Genomic DNA, 24,807 nt, shown 5'->3' on the forward strand with positions numbered 1-24,807 from the left:
ATTTTTGCGATGGTACAAATGTCCGTCTATATTCTTGGTAGTTTCCTTAAACTATTTTTAGAATTAAGTATTGACAATATGTTAAAAAAATGTTATGGTAATGTCCGTCTATATTATTGGTACTTACCTTAAACTATTTTAAAACTAAGTATTAACCATTTTTATTTATTTTTATTTTTTACATTTACTTATATATTTTAAAATAAAAAGATAAATCTTATGGAAATTACTTTTAATATTCTTTTAATTAAATATCTAACTTTTAACTGTTATCTTATTTCAATAAATATAATCTCTTGGACATATAGCGATTAACTTGAATAGTGAATCACTCGTGAGTTTAATGTTATAAAAATTTATATTATAAAAATTTGTTTGAGGTAACTTGCAAGAAAATATAAGGACATTACCAAAACACAACTATTTTTAGAACTAATTAGTATTAACCATTTTCTTATGGATGTGCGTTACCATCCCTATGTTCTTATGGATATTACCTACATCATCCATGGATAGTATCCAAACACCATATACATAGTATCCATCCTTATTTTTCTTAATTTAATTTTCATTTTAATTTTCATTTATAACTTAATTTGTTAAGCTTTTAATTACTTTTTTATTTTTCTTATTTGTGTTTTAAATAAATTTATAAACTTAATTATTATTTTTATTAATTTTAATGCATAAAAAGTATATAATTACAAGTTAAAAAGAATTTTTTTTTAATTAAACTAATTAAGCTACAAAGTAATCAATAAAGGTGTCAACACAATATTCATCATCTTCTCCCCTCATACTTCCAGTAGCTTATATGGCCTCATACACACGTTATTGTTGGGTTATGTCGTGGTAATTTCCATCTATGTTGTTGGTAGTTACCTTAAACAACTTTTAGATCCAATGTACTTCTTCATTGTTTTCTTGATTTTTACCCCTAACTTTAAATAAATTTTTATCTAAGCTCGTCCAAACTCGAGCTCAAACTAATTAAGCTACAATATAAGAAATAAAGCTTAAAATGAATAAAAATTATAGGAAAATAACCTAGAAAATTAAGAATTGTTTATATTTAAAAATTATTTAATGTAACTACCAATAGTTTAAATTGGACATTACCAACACATAAAGCCAAGAACAAAGTCATTGTTCGTGATTTTTATGATTTTCAAAAACACGATATATAGATTGACATTGTTGGCGGTGGCGCCCATGTAGGTTGTTGGTAGTTACCCTAAATAATTAAATATGGTTTAGATCTAAGTATTACGAAATAAATGTTTTTTTCTTTTGTTTTCATTTATATACTTCAACTAATGTGCACAACCGATATCCTATTTCCATTTCAAATACTTTTTCAATAGGAAAGAAAATGAGTATGAGCTACTCGCGAATAAATTGTTTCATTGTTCGAATTATGTTGATAATGTCCATCTATGTTATTGGAATTTGTATTAAATATGTAAATTGCATTTGATTTCCATAATTAAAATTGACGTTCAATTATGTAAATCAATAACTTGTTAAATTGGGATTAAAACCCTAACCCTAGTTAACCATAAAAATTACTTTAGGACATTAAAAATCAACACTTTGATTTAAAACATTACTCATCAATCCAGACATGTAAAACATCATAAATACGGTGTTCATACCGTTCCCAACAGTTTAAAAATCCAAAATCAATAATAATAATAATAATAATATTTTTTTAAAATACGGAATTGAAATATAATAGGGAAGGGAGAAGAGAATTATACCAAACCGGCCTATAGCATGGTACAATCACGATTTGAATGTGATTGGGCGCAAAAGGGATCAAAATATATGGAGTATAATACACACAACACACTTTGGGTGTGTGTGTGGTGTGCGTGCGGTGCATAGAAGGCAAGCAGGGGCAACAGCTCGGCGAGGCACGAGAGAGAAGAGAGAGCACAAGGGTGTGCGAGTGAGAGCTGGGCGACGAGGCCACACAACAGCAACAACGACAAGCAATAGCTGTAGCACGCAATAACACTCGGTGCGGCACGAGTGTGGTGCGACGAGGGAGTGTTGTGCGAGAGGCAGCAGTGACACGAGAGAGGCGAGGGGATGCGAGGGCTGGTGCGAGTGCACGGGCGCGAAGCAACAACGAGCAACAAGCTCGGCTGTGTGCGTGCGGGCAAGGGGAGATGGGCAAAGAGAGAGGACCGAGAGAAAGAGAGCAAGACAAGGGAGGAGAGATAAATTTATGAAATAAGTGGGGATCAATTAACGAGGGTTGTATTTATAGGTTCTTAATCCCTAGTGGGCTTAGGCTTAGGAATTTGGTATTGGGCTTTGCACACTTAAGTAATTGGGTTTGACTTAGAATTTGAGGCTTAGAAACTCATTTGGGTTCACCAACTGAACGAATTGGGCTTTTAGAATTAATCCAACTGTTTAAAATACGACCCAATAAAAATTCCCGATTCAATTAATAAATTCGTTTCGGATTTAATAAAAATAAAAATTATTTCAATTAAATAAAAATACATTTAAATCATAATTAAATGCACTTTAAATTCTAAAATTCGTAAAAATACTTTATAAATACATTAAAATATATTTATCAATTCTGAAAAATACGAGGTATTACAACAATGATTTTATTCTAATTATTTAAGTGGGGACCATGAGAGAGAGAAACAATAAAATATTGAGTTGAGATTAATGGAAGACAGAGAAATTAACCAAATATAAAGAAACCAAATGTTGAAGTGATGCATTTACGAAAAAAACACCCATAAGATATGTGGGTGTGTGTGTATTTTCTCATTTTTACATTTGTTAATGATAAGTAAGAGAATAATAAAAATAAAAACTTAAAAGAAAAATCCTTAATCTGACTCTAAAGTAAAGGAAGAAAATGTCAACTCTTCATTGACTATGCTAGGGCTAAATTATAAGATTCCACCTTGTATATGACGTGGTGGGTAAGGTCCTTCTCCTTTAGAAGAATAGAGGTAATCATTAAAAGTAGTTGGACTTAGGAAACCGCGTTTCCTCCCAATTAGTGACAAGGTTAACAAAGTTTATGAAAATAGTGATACTGTCAATGGAATAGGCTAGGAGCAATTCCATCCCTTCAAGGCATTCTTCACCTTGCGTTGCCCAATGAGCCATACCCAAAGAACTAACTCCGTTGACTCTTCCATCTCAAACCCATGTTGGTGAACCTTTATCCCCTTTTCTTCTTTTTTGGACTATTTCTTCCAAGCTCTGTCAACTTGCAGGCCACACTGTAGCGCACCTCCTTGTAATATGCTATTGTCAACTTTTGGAAATCCCGGAAGGTAAAATGACCCATTCTCTGGTGGAAGAAGAAAACAGTCCCTTATCCCAGGAAGCATTACATAGATTTAAAAATATTCCACGACCACCTTGCTTTTCCAAACACTATTCTACAATCTCTAACACTCACCTCTAAAAAATTGGTTATTCCTAGATACACATAAAGCCTTGTTATAAAGTACTTAAAAAAGTACAACAACCTATTTCCCAAAGTCCACTATTCATTAGAAAATTGCAAGATATATAAGGATCCTTTCTGTATGACAAAGATCCTCATTTTGAATTGATTGAATGTTCGAAAATCCAGTCCTCCATACGTGTTGCGACAAAGTACATAATCTTGGAATCATCTGGGACCCTAAATCCAGAGAATGAATATACGGTCGTAGGGTCGCTTTGATACAATGTGTAACTCCCTAACCCTTAATTAGAGTGGATCCGATTTTAATGAAATCAGCATCTTGGACAAAGACCTGGTCCCACATATTGGGGTTTACAGTTAACTACATAACATGATAACGGAATAACCCCAAAGCCAGGAAGCATGTATAAAGTACAAATTAATCATAACTTACATGTGAAGCGTGTTTTTCCCTTTAGCTCAACGAACACGAACAAGAACTCCAAATGTCGTTCCTCTACTTGGTTCACCGACGAGTTCAGATCCGTCTTGAGATTGATGGCTTAGATCTCCTTCAAGATTGTTTAGCATTTGGGATGAACACTCTAATGGAGGCACAGAGAGAATTAAGGTTCTCTAGGTGCTTAGGTTAGAACCAACTATTAGGGTTAGGCGACATATGTTAATAGGTTATTAAAATAACCTTTTAACTTTCCAAGCTAATCGGCCAAAGAAAGAGCCTCGACCGGCCTGCTCGGCTCACTCGAAGCACCAACACGCAGCGAGCACGCTGCTGGGCCGTGGGTCGAAGCGCTGCTCCTGCTTGCCCCATGTGCGCACGGCTGGGCAGCGAGGCCATGGGCCAGTGCTGCATGCTTGCCCGCTGCTCCCATGGGCCTTGCGCCTCATGCGTTTGGCTCGTGGTTGCTTCTTCGTGTTGTAATTAAATTATGCTTCGATAATTTAATTATCGTTTCGTATTTGACGATTCAACGTCGTACGATACGATTATTTGTTTCGCCTAGCTTGCGAATATCTCCAATACGATATACGATTTCCGATCCAACGTTTAATCGTATAATTATTTTTTCCGAACTAATTTCCTGAAAAGTTATTAAATGAATTTTCGATTCATTTAATCCATTGATCTGTTACATGCCAATGGTGTGACCTTATAGGTTCAGTCAAGAGTAAGATGTGAGCCTAATTAGGATTAGAACGCACTGATCGGAAGCATTGCTCCAGCCAGCTGTTCCGATCACTTGATCTCACTAAATTAATTGTTCATAATTGATCTGAAACTTTGGTATTAGACTAATGCACATTTGGTGAAAGACACATTTCCTTCACCACAAACCACCATAAGTTATTCCGGCACATTTTATACTCACTAATGGGCATCCTGGAAAATTTCATAGGAGGTCAACCATCCTAAGCGTACTCCAAGACAAGCATGCTTAATTGTGGAGCTTCTTAGAACATGGGCCCCCTAAAAGAAACATGCACCTTGGTAGTATAAGTAGTTCGTTGAATCCTTGTAAAGAAAATTAAGTAGGGGGATTACACGATTACCATAAGAATTTTTTTTATTTCGGCGGGATCACACTACAAGAAAAACAGCAGTTGGGACGAGAAATCTCGTTGTAGATAAAATTATTTTTGAAAACGATCGCATTAGTCGTCGTTGATGAGAGTTTTTCTTGTAGTGGGAGTTCAATAGAATAAAAGGTTTAAAAAATATATCTCATAACCCAGTCCCTTCAAATAGGTCCCTTTCCCCAATCCTAGCTAGGAGGAAATCTTAAGATCATTTAACCGTCAAACAACGTGAATGCCTAGTATAAATCATGTTGGCACGATGATGGAGTTTTGCAACAAGGAAATGCATCATCTTCATGTCCAAAGGCATCCCTAATCAAATGTGTATTCCAACTGCACACCGCGATATAAACCTGCCAACCTTCATAGTTTTGGCATCAGACAAGAGGACATGTTAATTGAAAACTAGAACCTTCCAATATACCCATTTATTCCTTGAAGATAAAATACTTGTTCTCAAACCATCTTTTCAAGCACATCCCTGCAAATGAAATTTTTTTGCCTTCCTAAAACCCAAGAGAGATTACCTAAAATATCAGTTGTTTTCCCTGCCGACATGATGGGCATACCTTTTTGTGACCTTATAGAATATGATAATTCACATTTGCATAGAGTGTTTTGATACATTTAGGTTGCATTTCTAGGCACCCCATCTCATTTTATTTGCATTTAGGGTTGCATAGGCATAAGTTGTCTTTATTGTACTCTAATACGCTACTTTATGTTTAATATTTCAGGTGATTTTATGTTCATTTGAATGCTTTCGAGGTGTTTCCACATGGATCAGATGATTACTTGATGGTTCGAGTCGAAGACAATCGAAGTGTTTGATTAAAGAATTGAGCTTCCCGAAATGATTTACGTTGATTCCCCCGATGACTATCAAGATTTTCTCTTTTTAAGGCAATTTTGTATCTTCCTTAGAGTCGAAACGCAAGGCCTCAACACCACCATTCGATTGGAGGAGAGCCATAACTAGCTTGGGGCCCCAACAATAAAATTATGGACGATCACTCCCCCGTCCGTTGTCCACTTTTTCCCATCAATACCCGCATTCCGTCGTTCTTCGCATCAAAGTCCAGCGGTCACTTCTTTGAGTAGTATCATTCGTTGCCTCATAACACCATAACTCGCTCCCTGGACGCCAGCACAATGCGCCAACACAGTGCGCCATCGCCCACGAAGTTAGAATCCGCGCATCAGCTTCTCGTTTTTGAATATCCTCGCTTAGTCGCCGTCTATCACCAACCATTAGCGACTTCTATTTTATTTTCTTATTTTATGTTATTTTAGAAAATCTCAATTTCCTTATGATTTTTATTCCTAGTTTCCTAGTTTTCTTTTACGTGCTTTATACATGTTCTCTATTGTGAACCCTAGTTAAAATTTCCTGCATTGATAGAGATTCAAGGTATTACTCATTTTTTTTCTCTTTAATTTTTATTAAGTCTTTTTTATGGTATTGTTCTGATGAATTTTTTATCACTAATTTTTTATTTTGTTATTCTAAGCTTGAGTAAGTAGTTTTGCTCTAGGGATTACTAGAGGAGTCATGACTATACCATGATTAATTCAATTTTGTAATTAATTTCTTTGGCAATTTAAATGGTAAATGGATATTTCCAATTGATTTGGTTCTTTAATTGTTTACTCTATGTAATAGGCCTATATCACGAGTTAATTATTTGCTAAAAACGAGTTATAATCGAGAGATCATTCTCTTAAAGGCACATTTACATTTAGAAATATTGACTTTCAATGCGAGAGCACCATTGGCTTTTTATGATCGTGTATACTCAAGAGAGATTGACTTATTCTTTAATTTTGTGACTAATCACTACGCCAGAAAATGCTTTTAATAGCGCTTATTTTTGCTTTTTACAGCGCTTTTCGAAGCGCTGTTGATGGCTCCGCTATTAAAAGTAAAATGTACTTTTAATAGCGCTTTTTAAAAGCGCTATTAAAAGTACCCTTAGGAAAATTCAAAATTTTCTTTTATAGCACAATATAAGCGCTATTAAAGGTGTGCTATTAAATGTTTGCCGCCAACTTTTAAATTATTTTCTAATAGCGGATGTATATGAAGCGCTATTAAAGTGATTTGTTTTTTTTTAAAATTACAATTTCGTTGGCTGCATATTTCATTCTACCGCACAAAATAACTACACATAATTCAAAATTATCATACATTGAAGAGGATAATAAAAAAGAAATTGAATATTAATTTTCAATCCTGAACGAAAATAATGTTACAATTGTCACCCTAATAAAAATGATTACATAGATATGTTCTAAAATAAGACCACAAACATTAAACTAGGCAAAATACATTAATTAACATAGTTGTATGTTTGTTGGTCCGTTTAAGGTAACCTAGCTAATATACAATTGTTGAACAACATGAAGCACCCGTTGAGTTCTTACTTCGTCAATATACTCTTTGTCTCCCCTAGTCAAAACACTTCCTGCACATTTTTTGCACATCTTTTCCATATAATGATTCCAGTATTCCCCTAACTCATATAAGTAGGTGAAAACCAATAGCACATAACTTACAATTTACCTATTGTGTGAGTCTTAATGACATCAAAGTAGGCGACAATGAGATCGATTTGAGTCGATCATCTGACATCTTTTCCTCCAATTAATTCTAATAAGAATATCTTCAACACAAATTTCAAGTGGTTGATTCTGATCTTTCTATTTCATGAATGTTTAAGCCATTGGTCTTCGTTGACTTTTGATTTAGTATCACTCCTATCTTGAACGTCCTGAAGTTGATTAAGAGAAATTTCAAAACACAAAATTAAAATTCAGGAGTTGGCAACTTAGCATCCTAGTTGCAGAACTTTCAGCATATAAAATGTTAAATCACTTCATTAGAAGGACCTCGAATGAGAGATGTCTTAAACATGAAAAAGAAAATATCCAGAAAGCATCAAGGACTCACTATTCGAAGGACCTTTGATCCTCTTCACTACTACTGTAGTTTTTGAGCACTAACCCTTATTACTACAATTCTATAATGCTAACCTAAATGAAACTGAAAGTATTAAAATAAAGCCGGTGCAGTATTAAAAAGACAGATGATATTTCAGACAATGTAAATCATGCCAATATTTCCACTAAATCCCTTAACCCTCATTCCTCATAGAGTTGCGATAAAAAGTATCACACTCATCAGCAACATCAGTCTGTTTCAAGTTTTTGATTATCACTACAGACGAATTAAGAACAATAGTCTCAATTCAGAACCAGGACTCAACTGACTAGCATCAACGTGTGCACGAATTTGGATAATTAAGAACTTCTGCAGGTTTTTAAGTATGCAAGACTAGTTAAGTAGTCAGGTAGTATCTAAATATGGGTCTTTATGTTTTTCTTTATCATTTCTTCTAGCTCTACCATTTTTTCACTGCTTCACTTGCTACCCTTTGATGTTTAAACAAGTTAGTTTCTGGAACTGTTGATTACGTAATCAACAGTTCCAGAAACTAACTTGTTTAAACATCAAAGGGTAGCAAGTGAAGCAGTGAAAAAATGGTAGAGCTGGAAGAAATGATAAAGAAAAGCATAAACACCCATATTTTACCTTGTCGAGTTTTGGGAAAGCGCCAAGAGGATGCAAATCACAGTTAATAAAGAGAAGGAAAGAACCTGCCAGAATGCTGGAACAATCCAAGCATTGCCCATGCTCGTTGTATGCATCATTTTCCTTAAACTATAACTGCATACAAAATATTAAGGAATTATTTGAATGTTAAATGTAAAGAAGCAGATAATTTGTGAGAACAGAAAAGTAACAAAAACATCCAATTTAGCATATATAGAAGTTGCAATTTCTATGTACCTCATAGCTTATCCAACCAACAGACAAAATAATAGCTACTACCAAAGCATTAGTGAACTTCCGGTAGATATCCAATTTACCCATCATCCGACGAGTCTGAATGAAACAGCAAAATATTAGATGGCTATGAGCCTATGATTCAGAGTATCTTACATCATAGATTGTTGAATAAGGAAAACATGTTTAACCCCAAATTTATACAATGAACTTTATACGGTTCAAACAGGCTATTTGCAATTGCAAGTCAATATCCATACATACTCCTAAGAGAAAAGAAAATATGGCCCCCCGATCTATTTTTGGAGTTACATTTCTATGTTGTGCAATGATTTCTACTTTTTTGTGTATAATGTCATCACAAACAAACATATACTTTCGAAGTTGCATTTTTCTGTTGTGCATCTAATACTAATATTTCTCCTAAACCAGTGTTCATTTTGGTAAGCTAATTTTTGAGCTCCTACGTAGGAACCGAGAAAATTTGCTGGATAGAGTAGTTGTTCTGTACACTTGTAGTCTATTTCTCTGTTGATCTCCAAACCTTTTGAAAAATGGAAGACAATTAAATTCAAAGATGCTAATTATTTAGATGTTCAGTACTCATAAAACCACTGGAACAAGATGATATTTTGCTCATTTTATGACTAGCATCTGAATAAGCATCTTTGAATTGTAATTTTCTTCTAGTTTTTAGAACACTCTCTCAAACAATATTTTAGAAGGTCTCACAATCAACACTACAAAGCTAATCAGATTCAGTAGTAAACAATGGCATACAATTTATTGTTTTCTTTCAAGTTATTTACGAGATTCTTGAGAATGCTGATAAAGGGAGTTGCTCCAATATCGAGTCCAATAAGTAAACAATGGCATACAATTTATAATTCTGTGATGGACATATGGTCCTTTGATGATTATATGTGGAAAGCTGCAAAAGAACATAAATGAAAGAACATATCAACATATTGATTTCAGAACGACTCTTTTCTACGACTCTTTGATGCTTTTCTTGTTGAATTAACTGACCATTTGCAAATGCAAAGGAAAGTTTTGTGTAGAAACATATTATTAATATAATTCTGAAGGCTGTGCTCATACCTTGGTGCATGGTTGTATATCGAAGTCATTCATTTGTTTGGTTTCGATTCTCATGAGCCTCCCTTTTGCAGGATAACTGGTTGTAGGTTCACAGGTCTGCATTTAATTGCAATAGCATTGCAGATCTGAGATACCATAGTGACATGAAAGCTCATTTCATTGCGTTCAATTCTCTTCTTCCACCCAACCAACAACACTTTGCTCGTTTAAAACTACTATTGACATTGGACTGAACTCTAAAGGCAACATTCTAAGTCTAAGCCACATGTTAATTATCTTAATCAGTAAGACTATAGAAAATTCTGGCAAAAAATCCCAAATTAGTACACATAATACAAATTATATTAAAGCAAGTTCCAAAAAATTTCAATAAGTAACGCTACAATGAAAACACGTTTTGATGCTATTCAAGCATACTGCTTCTTGAGAACCTAAATAATCAAATTAAAACATTAGCAGGCAGTTGAATCCAGTAAAAACTAGTATAACCAATGAACAATTAACAACCCATTCGAGCAAAATAAACAATACAATAATATAAAGCATCCTTTAACTTCTAAATTCAACAAAAAAACTAGCAGTATTAAGTAAGCCATATAAAATAAAATTATCAATACAGACCTGCAGATCAAGTAAACACTGTTATCCTTTGATTTCTCCGAGTAGCGCAAATCAAACTATATCACCCCAAATGTCGAGTAACCCAATTATGTGAAAACCTAAGATCTAAACCTAAGTCAGAAATCTATTTAGAAAAACCAAGATTGAAACTTGTGAATTATACAAAAGAACCAAAATTTGAGAAAATTGAAGAAACTCATACCCATAAAAAACCAAAATCGAAACCCTAATCAAGAAATTACAGCGCCACAATCGCCAACATCACCGTCCACAACACCATTGTCGCTGAACTGTTTCCATAGACGGTAAAACATCAAGGACGACAGGGGAGGAGATGCTAGGAGGACATGCTAAGAGGAGAGAGGGGTTTTCGTTGATTTGAGGAGTGGGGGGGGGGGGTTTGGGTTTGGAGAATTAGAGCACAACTTTAATCTAAACAAATTTTCCTTTTTTTAAAACCCAAATAAAGGCTTTCTTGGGCGGTTTTTTTATATTTTTATTTTTAAAGGGTTTAATAGCGTTTTATTTGAAACCGCTATAATAGAAAGTACATATCACAACGCTTATTTTAAAAGCGCTATTAAATGCCTTATTTGATATCTTTGACAGCGAAATGGGTAAAACCGCTATTAAAAAAACGCTATAAAAGCATATTTCTGTAGTAGTGAATTGAATAGCTATGGCAAATCCACTTAACCCAAAGGATATCAATTTTCATAGCACTCTGTAAAAAATGCTTCCCTGGATTAACTTTATTCTATGAAAAACAATCTCTAACCCCTAACCCGCCTGATATTTTGTCTTGCCTTCCCTATACCAAGTAACGGAGGAGCCTTGCAAACTACATCTCCCCCCAACCCCCTCCCCAACACACAGAAAAATATCTACAGAGAAGACTTATGCTAGCTAAGGCCATTATAGGAATAAAGAAAACCCGAGCCCAATATAAATCGGTACTCATGAGTACAAAATTCACTTACATATTCCTAAAAGCATAAGAAAGATGTCTAGTAATGCAACAAGTAATTCTCATCATAATTTTAAAGTTGATTTATAACGGATTTTCCTAATTCTAAAATCAAATCAAATCACGACATTTAAACGTACCAAATAGATCAATTATTAATTACATTAATTGTAATAATTATATGAAAGATTATAAAATGATATATATACAAGGATTTGAGTTTCTTAATTTGGTTGACAATGATTCTTACAGTAAACTCTTGTCCGCCATCTTATTTTTATAATATAAGACCAGTGGAGTTCAAAACATGTACAACTCATACTTTATACCAAAATTAAATTAACTTAAAAAATAATTTTTTATAGTAAGAATTTAACATGTATTAAATATTGTTTACGAGGTAATACTGGTATTAATTTTGATTTACATATATATACAAAATAACATGACATCTTGAAAATATGTGCATTTATTTAGATTTCTACTAAAAAAAAACATCTACATTTAGATATAATGGTGTTGAGAAATATCATATAATCAAAATTTATTTGTTTGCCAATAGTTTTTCATTAATTTATTTGCTTTTATAGTTTTATTTAGCTGCTTAAAAAATCACTATATGTAAAATTCACTTCTTGTGTTTTGATGTGATTTTTAACGATTGAAATCAGGTAATGTTTTAATATTGTAAAAAATTAAACTAGATTTTGGGTGTAGATGTATTATTTGAAGTTGATCCCATCTTTTTAACTAGGAATGTATTCCATCACAAAGGATGTCATAAACATTACCTCATTCTTTGAAACGTATGAAAAAAATTTCTTACAGTTTTAATCAACAAAATAGTTCTAATTTCTCCTTTAGCGAAAATATTGTTCTATCCTAGATTAGAAATAATACAGTTACATTTTCTTGTTTGAGAAGCTCACTACACTTTTAGCCATGCATTTGTCCTTAAACTTTCCGCAAATTGTTGTATGGTGGAGGATAAATCAATGTCTTTTTTCTCAATTCCTTTAAATACCCAGTCCCAAAATTCTTTATCTCACCAAATCATATTTTTATTTTATTATCTTTTATTTATCGCCATCTTAGTTACTAAAGTAAAAAAAAAAAAAGGAAAAAAAAGAGAATATAGAAAAAGAAATATTTTACCATTTGTCTACATTTCATATAGCTATTAGTCTCTTTGAATAACTTTCAATGGAGTCTTACATCATAAAGATCACAATTATTCTTTATGTAAAGAACATTGTCTTTTTTTAGTGATAATTCCAATTTATTCTTCTTTCACTTTATTTATTTGAAGTTCATTTTCTCTTCTTTTTATTTTCATTTGTGCAGATAACAATAACAGCTACTGAAGCAACATTTTTTCTTCCTGTAGGAGGCATATGGCGAGGGGGATTTCACCATAGAGGTAAAGATTATTGAACATAAACCAAGTAGTTTTCAATATAACAATTCTTTCATTTTTTACTCCGCCCATTTTACCTTTATTTTCTTTCATGTTTTCCTACACTTAGGTTATAGGAAGGAAAACAGGAACATAAAGAACGTTTTTTTTTTTTTTTGCAATCTCATTGTAGCTACATATGCTCTTTAATTTTTTTTTTGGAAGATTTAAGAAAATAATTTCTAAGTTTATTTTAGAAAAGTTCAATCTTTAGTTATCTAACTGCATTGATTTGAACTTATTTTTTTATACATCTTATGTAAAACATCAAGGTGATGTGCATTTTGGCGGTAACTTTAACTATAATCGTCAAGTTGGAGGATCCGGTGGGTATAGCGTAGGAGGAAGTAACAGAATATATGGTGGAGGTCAAGGGGTAAGCCAAGGTCAAGCACAAGCACAAGCCCATGCCCAAGGTCAAGCACAACAACAAGCCCAAGCCCAAGGTCAAGCCCAAGCACAAGGTCAAGCACAATCCCAAGCCCAAGCCCAAGCGCAAGCCCAAGGTCAAGCACAAGCCCAAGGACAAGCCCAAACCCAAGGTCAAGCACAATCCCAAGCCCAAGCCCAAGCCCAAGGTCAAGCAAAAGCCCAAGGTCAAGCAAAAGCCCAAGGTCAAGCACAAGCCCAAGCCCAAGGTCAAGAACACTTTAGAGGTTCCGGTGGCTTTAATATCGATGGATCTAAGCAAGCTTCAAGTTCGGGGCAAGCATCTAGTGTGGGCCAAGGGTCAGGACAAGAACAAGCCCAAGCCCAAGCCCAAGGTCAAGCACAACAACAAGCCCAAGCCCAAGGTCAAGCCAAAGCACAAGGTCAAGAACAATCCCAAGCCCAAGCCCAAGCGCAAGCCCAAGGTCAAGCACAAGCCCAAGGACAAGCACAAGCCCAAGGTCAATCACAAGCCCAAGGACAAGCACAAGCTCAAGGTCAAGCACAATCCCAATCGCAAGCCCAAGGTCAAGCAAAAGCCCAAGGTCAAGCAAAAGCCCAAGCCCAAGGTCAAGAACACTTTAGAGGTTCCGGTGGCTTTAATATCGATGGATCTAAGCAAGCTTCAAGTTCGGGGCAAGCATCTAGTGTGGGCCAAGGGTCAGGACAAGGTTCAAGCCGAGGTCAAGCACAATTCGGTACCAAGATGGATTTTAGTAAAAACTTTAGAGGTTCTGGTGGCTTTAAAATCGATGGAAGTAAGCAAGTTTCAAGTTCATCAGGACAAGCATCTGGTGTGGGCCAAGGGTCGGGACAAGGTTCAAGCCGAGGTGAAGCACAATTCGGTACCAAGTTCGATTTTAGTAAACACTTTAGAGGCTCTGGTGGCTTTAATATCGATGGAAGTAAGCAAATCTCAGGTTCAGGCCAACCATCGGGTGTGGGCCAAAGTTCAGGCCAAGGTCAAGGAAAATCCCAATTTAATAGCAATAATAAGCAGGTTGGAGGTTCAAGGCAAGGCCTTGTACAAGGTCAGGATCATTCGGTTAGTAACTTGAACTTTGATAAACAAAAAGGAGGTTCTGTAACTTCTACTTATGGTGTAGAATTGGGAGCTTTGGGTGCAAGACAAGGGTCAACAAAAACATCAAGCTCAAGCCAAGGTTCAAAGCAAGGGTCATCCCAAGTATCAACCTCAAGCCAAGGTTTAGGAGAAGGTCAAGATCAATCAAGTAACAATATTAAGTTTGAAAATCATGGATCTAGTTTCGGTGGAAGTATTAGAAATTCAAATTCAGGAAGAGCATCGAGCTTAAGCAAAGGATCAGAACACGATAGAACAGAATTAGGTGGCAATGTCAACTTTCATAAACAACCCGGGATATTTGTAGGCTCCAACATGGGTCCAAATGTGGGTGTGTTAGGCTCAAGCCAAAGTCAAACATCCAAATTAGGTCAAAGCACAATATTCGGTTCAGGTGAAGGAAAAGTGTTAGGATCCACAACAAATCAAGGCTCTATTAAAAAATCTAGTCAATATTCTGGTGAAGGTTCTGGTAAATCTTCAGGTTCATATTCAAATCAAAGAATTTTTGGAAAAGGTTCAGGTCAATTTTATAGTCATAGTCATGCATCAAGCTCAAGGCATGCATCACATACTTTTTCTTCAAAGTCTTCAAGCCAATCATCTTCTGGAAAGTGCACATGCCAAGATTAAACTAACTCGTCATCCGACCAATCTTCTAGAAAACTCTTAGTTAAAGCCTAGTAGAAAAAAATCCCTCAACCCTCACATTTTCTTGGTACAACAGAAGTGTGTTGGACACTTTTCAGTAGGGTAGAGGTAAGGGAATTGAATCTCCACCCAAAAAGTACCACCATTTGACAAGATTCGAACGATAGACCTCTGAGATCCAAGATATAACTCTTATCAAGTAAGACAAGCCTCGCTTGGTCATGGTTGGCGAGTATATTATTGCCTAGTTTGTATCGGCCTGAGTTATATTCTTTCATTAAATAATTTATTTTATCCATGAAAAATTTAATTGATTCATGGATTCTCTTCATATTACCCCAGTTAACTTGAAATATTTTATTTATAACACAAGGGTCGATGCGCTAACACAATATCATGTCCTCTTCTCATAAAATTTTTAACTTGATATTTTAAATAGATTATTTATATATCCAAATACATGATAAAACTTGTCCCTCATATATCCTACAAATAGTAAAACAACCTAGACAAATTTATGCTTATTTTTCAATTTGTTGACATATTCATACACTATACATTAGTACAATTTGACAAACTTTAAACTTGTACTACACATTATGATGATGTTAGTTATATCACTTTTAGTAGAAAATGTATATTATGTAACACCGTGTTAACCAATAGACAAGATCTATAAGTTACGTATAAGGTGCAACCTAGATTTCATATAAAAAAATCTCATGTACTCATGTGCAAAGTATGTGAGTACAAAAATGAGATGCAAATCACTAACATTGAGATACACAAGATTCATCCCGATTCTTGATGAAGCCAAATTCATTGACTGCTCCATCAAATCGTATATTTCAACTCCTTGATGCTTGCTTCAATCCATAAATGGATTTCTTAAGCTTGCACACATTTCCTTGATTTTTTGGATCGACAAAACCCTCCGGATGCTTCATAAACACAGTCTCTTCAAGAACACCATTCAAGAAGGCAGTTTTGACATCCATTTGCCATATTTCATAGTCATGAAATGTGGAAATCGCAAGGATTATCCGAATAGACTTAAGCACCGTAGTCAACGCCGTGAACTTGTCTGTAACCTTTTGCTACCAATCTAGCATTGTATATGAATACAATTGCATCTTTTTCATTCTTCAATTTGAAGAACCATTTGCTTCTGATGGGTGTAAACCCATCCGACAAATCAACAAGATCCCATACTTAATTTTCAGACTTGGAGCCTATTTCAGATTTCATGGCCTCTAACCATTTTTTGGAGCTTGGGCTCGTCATAGCTTGCTTGTAGGACATAGGTTCATCACTATCTAATATGATAGCTTCTAAGTTTTCATTCAAGAGGACGCATGTCCATCTATCCGGATGAACCTTAGTTTTATGTGATATACGAGGGGCAACACCGTCTTTAAGAACTACTCCCACTGGCTCTTCCAAACGCCTTGGAGGTTCTTCATCTTGAACTTCTTATAAAGATTTCTTCGTTGTTTGTCTTGAACCTCTTCGAGGTATATAATTATCCCACTTGTCAATTTGGAAATGTGATTTCTTTCCAAAAAGACACCGTCACGAGAAACGAATACTTTAATTTGTTCTCTGACTTGTTGTAGAAGTAATACCCCTTAGTTTCTTTTGGATACCCAACAAAGAAACATTTGTCAGATTTCGGTGATAGCTTGTCCAAAATTAATCGCTTGACATATGCTTCGCAACCCCAAATCTTACAAAAATACAATTTTGGAAGTTTCCCAGTCCATAATTCATATGGAGTCTTTTCAACAACTTTTGACGGAGCACAATTCAGTGTGAGTACTGCTATTTTCAACGCATGTCCCCAAAATTGAATATCTAGTAAGGTCCTATTTCTCAATTCCGACACTCCATTTCATTGAGGTGTCCCCGAAGCTGTCAATTCAGAAAGAATACCGCATTCTTTTAGATGGTCATCAAACTCGTGGATAAGATATTCACCTCCTTGATATGATCTTAGAGCTTTGATTTTCTTGCCATGTTTATTCTCTACTTCATTTTAAAATTCTCGAAATTTCTCAAACGATTCAGACTTGTGTTTCATTAAGTAAATATAGCCATATCTGATGAAATAGTCCGTAAACGTTATGAAATAGTTGGAATCACCTCTAGATTTTGTACTCATAGGCCCACATACGTCCGTATGTATTAGCCCTAGTAGTTCGTTTTCTCTTTCTCCTACTTTTGAGAAAGGTCGCTTTGTCATTTTCCCAAGTAAACAAGATTCACATTGATCAATCTTTTCTAAGTCGAATGATTCTAGAATGCCATTCTTTTGAAGTCTTTCCATGCGTTTTGTGTTTATATGGCCTAATCGACAATGCCACAGACATGTGAGATTCGAATCACCCATTTTAGCCTTTTTGGTATTAATGTTATAGATTTGTTTGCTTGTATCTAGCACATATAGACCATTTTCTTGTTGTGCTGAACCATAAAACATTCAATTCAAAAAAAATGAACAACTGTTGTCTATAAATTGAAAACTAAAACCTTTAGAATCCAAACTTGAAACGGAAATGAAGTTTCTGGTGATACTAGGAACATAGTACTCCCTCCGTCCCAGATTAGTTGTTACGCTTACCTTTGCACAAAGTTTTAGGTGATAAGTGGTTGTTTGGTTATCAATTGTTATTTTAATGAAAAATTAGATGTGATAGGAGTTAGTGGGGTATTTTTTTTAATTGAATGAGAGAGGGTGTGGGGACAAAAAAAAGTTAGTGAGAAGAGAGAGACAATATAATAATTGTGGGGTCATTCCTAATTTAGAAGTGTAACAACTAATCAGGGACGGACGAAAAGGAAAGTGTAACAACTAATCTGGGACGGAGGGAGTAACAATTTTCTAGTTCTAGAACAAAACTACTGGGCAAATATATAAATTAAGATCCTACGACTCATGCAGCAATCTGTGCTCCATTTCCCACACGTAGATCCATTTTTCCTTTATCAAGCTTTCTACTTCTCCTTAGTACGTCCGTGTGAATAAGAACATAAGTGTGAGCCACAACTAGTATCTAATACACAAGAAGTAGAATTAGCAAGATTACAATGTATAACATATATATAACTGAAGTAGAAGCAACGCTACTGTAACACCCCCAAAATTTGGACCTTTTATATAATCAAAAACCCTGTTTTTATATCATAAAACAATCGTCCAAACCTTGGGAGTGTCACTGCTACATTTATTCTCCATAGAAAATAAATGCAAAGCAACAAAACAATTTAAAATCATTAAAGTCAAAATTAACTAAGTGGTCTAAAAGGTGCCCCATAAAAACTACAACCAATTCCCATAAAATGAATAACAAAAACCAACTTAAACTTAAACTGAAATAGAAATTGTCTCTTGACTAGGTGGTTATTCTAAGCGTCTCCTCACTCGTAGCCAAGTACCTTTACCAACCTGCAAAAATAAATAGAAAAGAGACAAGAGAGACGAACTCCCAAAAATCAGATAAACTGAGTAATTCCAACTCCACCCCGTAAAATAAATAATTTTAGTTTGAAAACATTTTGAGTACATAAAATAGACAATTAAACAACCAGTACCAATTTAATAACTCCATTATTAAACTTATCACATAAAGATCAATATTAATTAAGTGAGGGAAAAAGAACGCTAAGGGTCGCGCGTAACCCTTGAGAATGGCCAAAGTAAGATGAGTACAGAATTTCCCTAGTGTGCACACCCCTCACTAATTAACTATGGGTCTCCGCGACCGCGCACCAATAGAATTAGGAGGAAGACTAAGCAGAAAGTTTAACAGAATAATAAAAACCGACTAGAAGCCTACCGGGTCTCCACTAAAGTGCACCGATAGAACAACATCTAGAAGGGCAACCTGTTCCTAACCCTTACGGGCTTTTCCCTCGAAGATTACACTTTAAATCATTAGTATTTTAATAAGGTCCAAACGTACAAAAAAGTAAACCCAATAAACCAAATCGAGGTCTGTCACTTATACTTTCATAATTCACCACTAGACTCATTTAAAATCATCAATAAGTCTGATTCAATTATGCATTACCAGCGAAATATCCACAATTAGTTCATGTCCACATTACTAAATACCCATATTGTCTAATTTTAACTCTAACATAGAAAGGATATTTTGACAAGTAATTATAGTATTTTAACAAGACCAAAACACATAATACAAGTATATACTCACACGAAACAATTACCAATGTCACAGTCCAAAATTATCTACTCATTCGACCGCATAATCTACCTGCTAATGTAATTAACACTGGCGTCCATTTGCCCTACTCACGAACTGATATTAAAGAGGTCATTAATTAATCGCAGCAACTTATCACCACAATCAAAGTATAACAAGAACACTTAGTCAAAAGTTAATTAAGGGCACTTTATAAAACATGTCCACATACCATTTTTGTAAAGTATATATTCATGGTTTTCAAATAATAGTCTTATCGTAATACTAGTACTGTAATACATTCTCATAATCTCTAATCGTATACCTTATATAAATAACACTTAGTCTCCCTAACACATAATAGCACATAGACATGTCCAAAATATTTTTCTTAACGGGATTTAAAGATGATGGACATTGAAAATTACCTTAAACACGCGCGTATTCAAACTAGTAGTCTCCTTGCGTACTCCCTACGCAGCCTTCGTCTACGATTACACAAAATAAATAACCTAAATTAGCCTACAACTATTACTCACGAATTGAATAGGAGGACAACCCTCCTAAACTATTAACCCAGATTTATAAAAGTCAAAGGAGAAGTGTTATAGAAAAATCAAGTTAAACTCATTTAAGATCAATGATAGGCGTTGCTGCCAATAGAATTACAAAGACAAAGGTATAAATACTTTTAATTTGGTGAATGAATGTATATATACACGTACGAAGTTGAGTAGTTCAGGTATGGAAACATAGAGGGTGGAAGTCGGTGGATGTTATCAATGGGCAAACAATGAAAGTCATATCATCAATTAAAACATGGAAAAGACAAAAACTTAACTACCTTAATCATATGGTCTAACTATGAAATCATGCTAGAAATTAGAGTTGGGCAGATGGAGGTATACTCCATGACTTACCGATGATATGATGATGGTGGAAATTGGTGACGGCAGAGGCGAATTGATGGAGGGAGAAGGGTTTGAGTAGGTTAATGCAATTACGTACGGAAACTTTTGATATAACATGGTATTTATATCTTAGGGTATTAGGGTATAACTAGGAGACTAATTTCTGAAAATTTGAAAAATAAATCTGAAAATATACTTGTAGTTAAAACTCATTAAAAACTTTATTTTAATCGTAAAATTATCTTAATTTATCAAAATAATTTATTAGAAAATACCCGAAAATTCGGGATATTACATCTACTCCCCCTAAAAACAAAGTTCGTCCTCGAACTTAAGGTTAACCCAATGTGCTAAAAGAACGATACTGACCTGTTAGCATCCTATTTCACCCCCCCTAAAAAGAGTTTCGTCCTCGAAACTTAGCATACCTGCTCAAATAGTTCTGGATAACGCTTTTTCATGTCATCCTCAGCTTCCCACGTCGCCTCTTCGGAATTTTGATTCGACCATAGCACTTTAACTAACTTAACGGCCTTGTTCCGCGTACTTCTGGTTTTGGTATCAAGAATCTTAATAGGGCGTTCTTTGGAGGTTAATGACTCGTCTAACTCTATAGACTCTGGTTGGATTACATGGTTAGGGTCATGGATATATTTTCTGAGTTGGGAGACATGGAAAACATTGTGGACATTGGCTAACTCCATTGGTAAAGCTAACTGATATGCCACCTCTCCAATTCGCTTCAATACCTCATACGGGCCAATGTACCTCGGGCTCAACTTTCCTTTCCTTCCAAATCGCATGATACCTTTGGTCGGTGACACCTTAAGTAATGCTTTTTCTCCAACTTCAAACTCCACCACCCTTCTATTCTGGTCTGCATATGACTTCTGCCGATCCTGGGCTGCCTTCATATTCTCTTGTATCAACCTAACCTGCCTTATTGTTTCTTCTATCATTTATGGCCCCAATGTCAACGACTCACTAATATCACTCCAACACAAAGGACTCCTGCATTTCCTCCCATATAACGCTTCATAAGGTGCCATTCCTATGCTTGCATGGTAGCTATTATTATATGAGAACTCAATCATAGGCAATCGCTAATCCCACGACCCACCAAAATCCATTACACAAGCCCTTAACATATCCTCTAGAGTCTGAATCGTCCTCTCTGTCTGCCCATCGGTAGCAGGATGAAATGCTGTGCTAAACTTTAGTATAGTACCAAATGCTTTCTGAAAAGTACCCCAAACGTTTGACAAGAATCTCGGGTCCCTATCTGAAATGATGTGCTTAGTAACTCCATGCAGTCTCACTATTTCACGAACGTATGCATCTGCTAGTTGGTTCACATTCCAAGTATCCTTCATGGCAATGAATATTGCTGTCTTTGTCAAGCGATCAACTATGACCCAAATTGCATTCTTTGCTGTCTTGGTAAGTGGTAATGCCATCACGAAATCCATTGAAATCGACTCCCACTTCCATCCTGGTACCTCTAAAGATTGCAACTTCCCTCCAGGTCTCATATGCTGAATCTTTACCTTCTGACATGTCAGACATCTTGCTACAAACTCAGCTACCTCACGCTTCATGTTAGACCACCAAAAATGTTGTTTAAGATCCTTATAAAGTTTATCTCCGCCCGGATGCACTGAGTATGGAGTATTGTGAGCCTCCTCTAAGATTTTCCTCTTTAGATCTTCATCTTTTGGAATGCACCATCTTCCCTTATATTTCACTGCTCCAGTATCGTCGATTTCAAAGTCAATAGCTGCTCCTTCTTCCTTCATTTTTCTCACCTTTCCCAACCATTCATCTGTTGCTTGCTTCTCTCGAATCTCATCGTATATGGTAGGTTCTACTGACATTGCATTCAACTGAGCATCCACTTGACCAGCTTCCATCACCTCCAGATTCAGCTTTTGAAACTCCTTACATAACTCCTTTGCCAACACCATTGTGTTCATCGTGTGGCTTGTCTTTCTGCTTAATGCGTCAGCTACCTTGTTTGCCTTTCCTTCATGATACAAGATCTCCGATTCGTAGTCTTTTATCAGTTCTAGCCATCTTCTTTGTCTCATGTTCAACTCCTTTTGAGTGAATATGTAATTCAAGCTTTTGTGGTCTGTATAAACCTTACACCTCACACCATACAAGTAGTGTCTCCAAATCTTAAGAGCAAACACCACTGCCCCTAGCTCCAAATCATGTGTGGGGTAATTCTTCTCATACTGCTTAAGTTGCCTCGATGCATAAGCTACAACCTTCCCATGTTGCATAAGTACACACCCTAAACCGTTCTTTGATGCATCACTATACACCTCAAAGCCATCAACTCCCGAGGGTAATGTCAAAACTGGTGCAGAGGTAAGTTTTCGTTTCAACTCTTGAAAAGCTTGCTCACATTTCTCATCCCACTGAAATCTCGTTGTCTTTTTCATTAAATTTGTCATTGGTTGAGCTACTCTAGCAAAGTCTTCCACAAATCTCCTATAATAACCAGCAAGGCCTAAGAAACTCCTTACTTCTGTCACACTAGTAGGTCGAGGCCAATCAGTCACTGCTCGAATCTTAGATGGGTCAACTGCAACTCCCTCTTTCGATATCACATGGCCTAAGAATGCTACTTTCTCTAGCCAAAACTCACACTTAGAATATTTAGCATACAACTGCTTTTCACGGAGTATCTCCAACACTCTTCTTAGATGCTCCTCATGCTCTTCCTTATCCCTCGAGTACACCAAAATATCATCTATAAACACCACAACAAACCTATCCAAATACGGCTGAAAAGTTCTATTCATAAGGTCCATAAAAGCTGCTGGCGCATTTGTGAGTCCAAAAGGCATGACAGTGAACTCATAATGGCCATATCTTGTGCGAAAGGCTGTCTTAGGTATATCTTCTGCTGCTATCCTCAACTGGTGGTATCCCGACCTCAAATCAATTTTCGAAAAGATCCCAGCACCCTTAAGTTGATCAAATAAATCCTCAATCCTAGGTAACGGATACCTATTCTTTACTGTGACATTGTTTAACTCTCGATAGTCAATGCACAATCTCATGCTCCCATCCTTCTTTCTCACAAACAGAACAGGTGCTCCCCAAGGTGAGACACTCGGTCTAATGTACCCTTTCTCAAGCAACTCCTCTAACTGCACTTTCAACTCCTTCATCTCAGCGGGTGCCATCCTATATGGTGCCTTGGAAATAGCTCCTGTCCCAGGCACTAAATCTATTTTGAAATCTAACTCCCTAGCTGGTGGCATCCCTGGGATTTCTTCTGGGAATACATCCTGAAATTCTCTTACTACCGGAATCTGTTCTATGGCTTTCTCTTCTACATTCACATCTTGCACATGGCACAAGTATATGGGGTAACCTTTCCTAATATAAGAATGAAAAGTCATGGCTGACACAATACTGAGTTCAGGCTTAGACACAACTCCATGGTAAGAAATTCTATTCCCCTTTGGCCCCCTAAGAGACACTTTCTGGGTGTGACACTCAATTCTAGCCCTGTACTTACTAAGCCAATCCATTCCCAAGATTACATCAAAATCAGTCAGGTTAAACTGGATAAGGTCTGCAGGTAACTCAGTCCCAGCTACATTAATGGGAATGTTTTGGTATAGGGATTTACAAAGCACAACTTCCCCAGATGGTATCACTATATTGGCTTGACACGACGATGAAGGTTTCAATGCATTTTTACTCACAAAAGAAGTGGATACAAAAGAATGAGACGCCCCTGAATAAAAAAGTAAGTAAGCAGGCTTAGAGTTAACTAGAAAAGTACCCGTCACAACGTTGGCATTGATGCTAGCCTCATTCTGGTTCATGACATATATCCTTCCATTGCTGGTCCTCCCATTGCCATTGTTCTGGTTAGTGTTTGTTGCTCCAGCATTACCATTGTTGGTATGTCCATTGACATTGTTGTTCGAGTTCCTTCCATAGCCGCCTCCATTGCTATTATTGTTTCCATTATGACCTTGGCGATTATTCCCCTGCCTCTTGGGACATTCACGTGCCTTATGTCCAGGCTCCTTGCATTCGTAACAAGTTATTGGGTCTCCTTGGCAAGTACGACCACGATGGCTCTTGTGACATCTCTTGCAAGGAAGGGATCCTTGCTGATTCTGATTTCCTTGGCCTTGGTAGTTGCGGTTATTGTTGTTGTAACGATCGTTAGACCTGTAGCCACTGCCATTACCATTGCCACTTCCATTCCCATAGCCATTTCCATTGCCATTGCCATAGCCATTACTATTTCCTCCATAGCGAGGTTTCTTGTCATACCCTTGCTGGTTGGAGGTTTCAGCATTATTTCTCTTCTTGTGCATATTCTTCACCTCTTCTTCGCGTTTTATCACCCTTTCGGTGTTACAAGCCCTTTCGTATGCTTCTTGGAATGTTGCTGTTGCGCCAGCTGCTATCACTTTCTTCTGAATTCTGGAAATCAACCCATCTTCAAATTTTGAAGCCTTAGCTCTC

The 24,807-nt window shown here is 36.0% G+C and overlaps 2 protein-coding genes across 3 annotated transcripts; one reads left to right on the forward strand and one right to left on the reverse strand.

Moving 5' to 3' along the window:
- Positions 1-12,635: 12,635 nt before the first annotated feature.
- Positions 12,636-15,527, forward strand: LOC130460937 (uncharacterized). 2 transcript variants are annotated; one of them, XM_056828764.1, is made up of 4 exons: positions 12,636-12,813; positions 12,916-12,991; positions 13,300-14,487; positions 14,563-15,527. In XM_056828764.1, exons 1-4 carry the CDS (start codon positions 12,775-12,777, stop codon positions 15,171-15,173), a joined length of 1,914 nt encoding a protein of 637 aa, XP_056684742.1. In that variant the 5' UTR covers positions 12,636-12,774; the 3' UTR covers positions 15,174-15,527. The 2 variants fall into 2 exon arrangements, with proteins under 2 accessions (XP_056684742.1, XP_056684741.1); XM_056828763.1 differs by having other exon boundaries at positions 13,300-15,527.
- Positions 15,528-18,124: 2,597 nt separating this feature from the next.
- Positions 18,125-21,263, reverse strand: LOC110802702 (uncharacterized). The gene is made up of 2 exons (XM_022008153.1): positions 20,733-21,263; positions 18,125-18,244 (listed from the first exon to the last, which is right to left on the reverse strand). The coding sequence occupies exons 1-2, from the start codon at positions 21,261-21,263 to the stop codon at positions 18,125-18,127; spliced, it is 651 nt and encodes a 216-aa protein (XP_021863845.1).
- Positions 21,264-24,807: the final 3,544 nt, after the last annotated feature.

The sequence above is a fragment of the Spinacia oleracea genome, chromosome 5, assembly GCF_020520425.1.
Source record: "Spinacia oleracea cultivar Varoflay chromosome 5, BTI_SOV_V1, whole genome shotgun sequence".
In the NCBI taxonomy this organism is placed as follows: Eukaryota; Viridiplantae; Streptophyta; class Magnoliopsida; order Caryophyllales; family Amaranthaceae; genus Spinacia; species Spinacia oleracea.

What these genes read in the sequence shown, in the direction of transcription:
- LOC130460937 (XM_056828763.1), top strand. Translation starts at nt 12,775, where the DNA reads ATGGAGTCTTACATCATAAAGATCACAATTATTCTTTAT. An exon ending in AGATCACAATTATTCTTTAT is followed by an intron (nt 12,814 to 12,915) that starts GTAAAGAACATT and finishes TCATTTGTGCAG; the next exon opens with ATAACAATAACAGCTACTGA. An exon ending in AGGGGGATTTCACCATAGAG is followed by an intron (nt 12,992 to 13,299) that starts GTAAAGATTATT and finishes TAAAACATCAAG; the next exon opens with GTGATGTGCATTTTGGCGGT.
- LOC110802702 (XM_022008153.1), bottom strand. Translation starts at nt 21,263, where the DNA reads ATGATAGAAGAAACAATAAGGCAGGTTAGGTTGATACAAGAGAATATG. An exon ending in ATCCAGAACTATTTGAGCAG is followed by an intron (nt 18,245 to 20,732) that starts GTATGCTAAGTT and finishes CTTGTGTATTAG; the next exon opens with ATACTAGTTGTGGCTCACAC.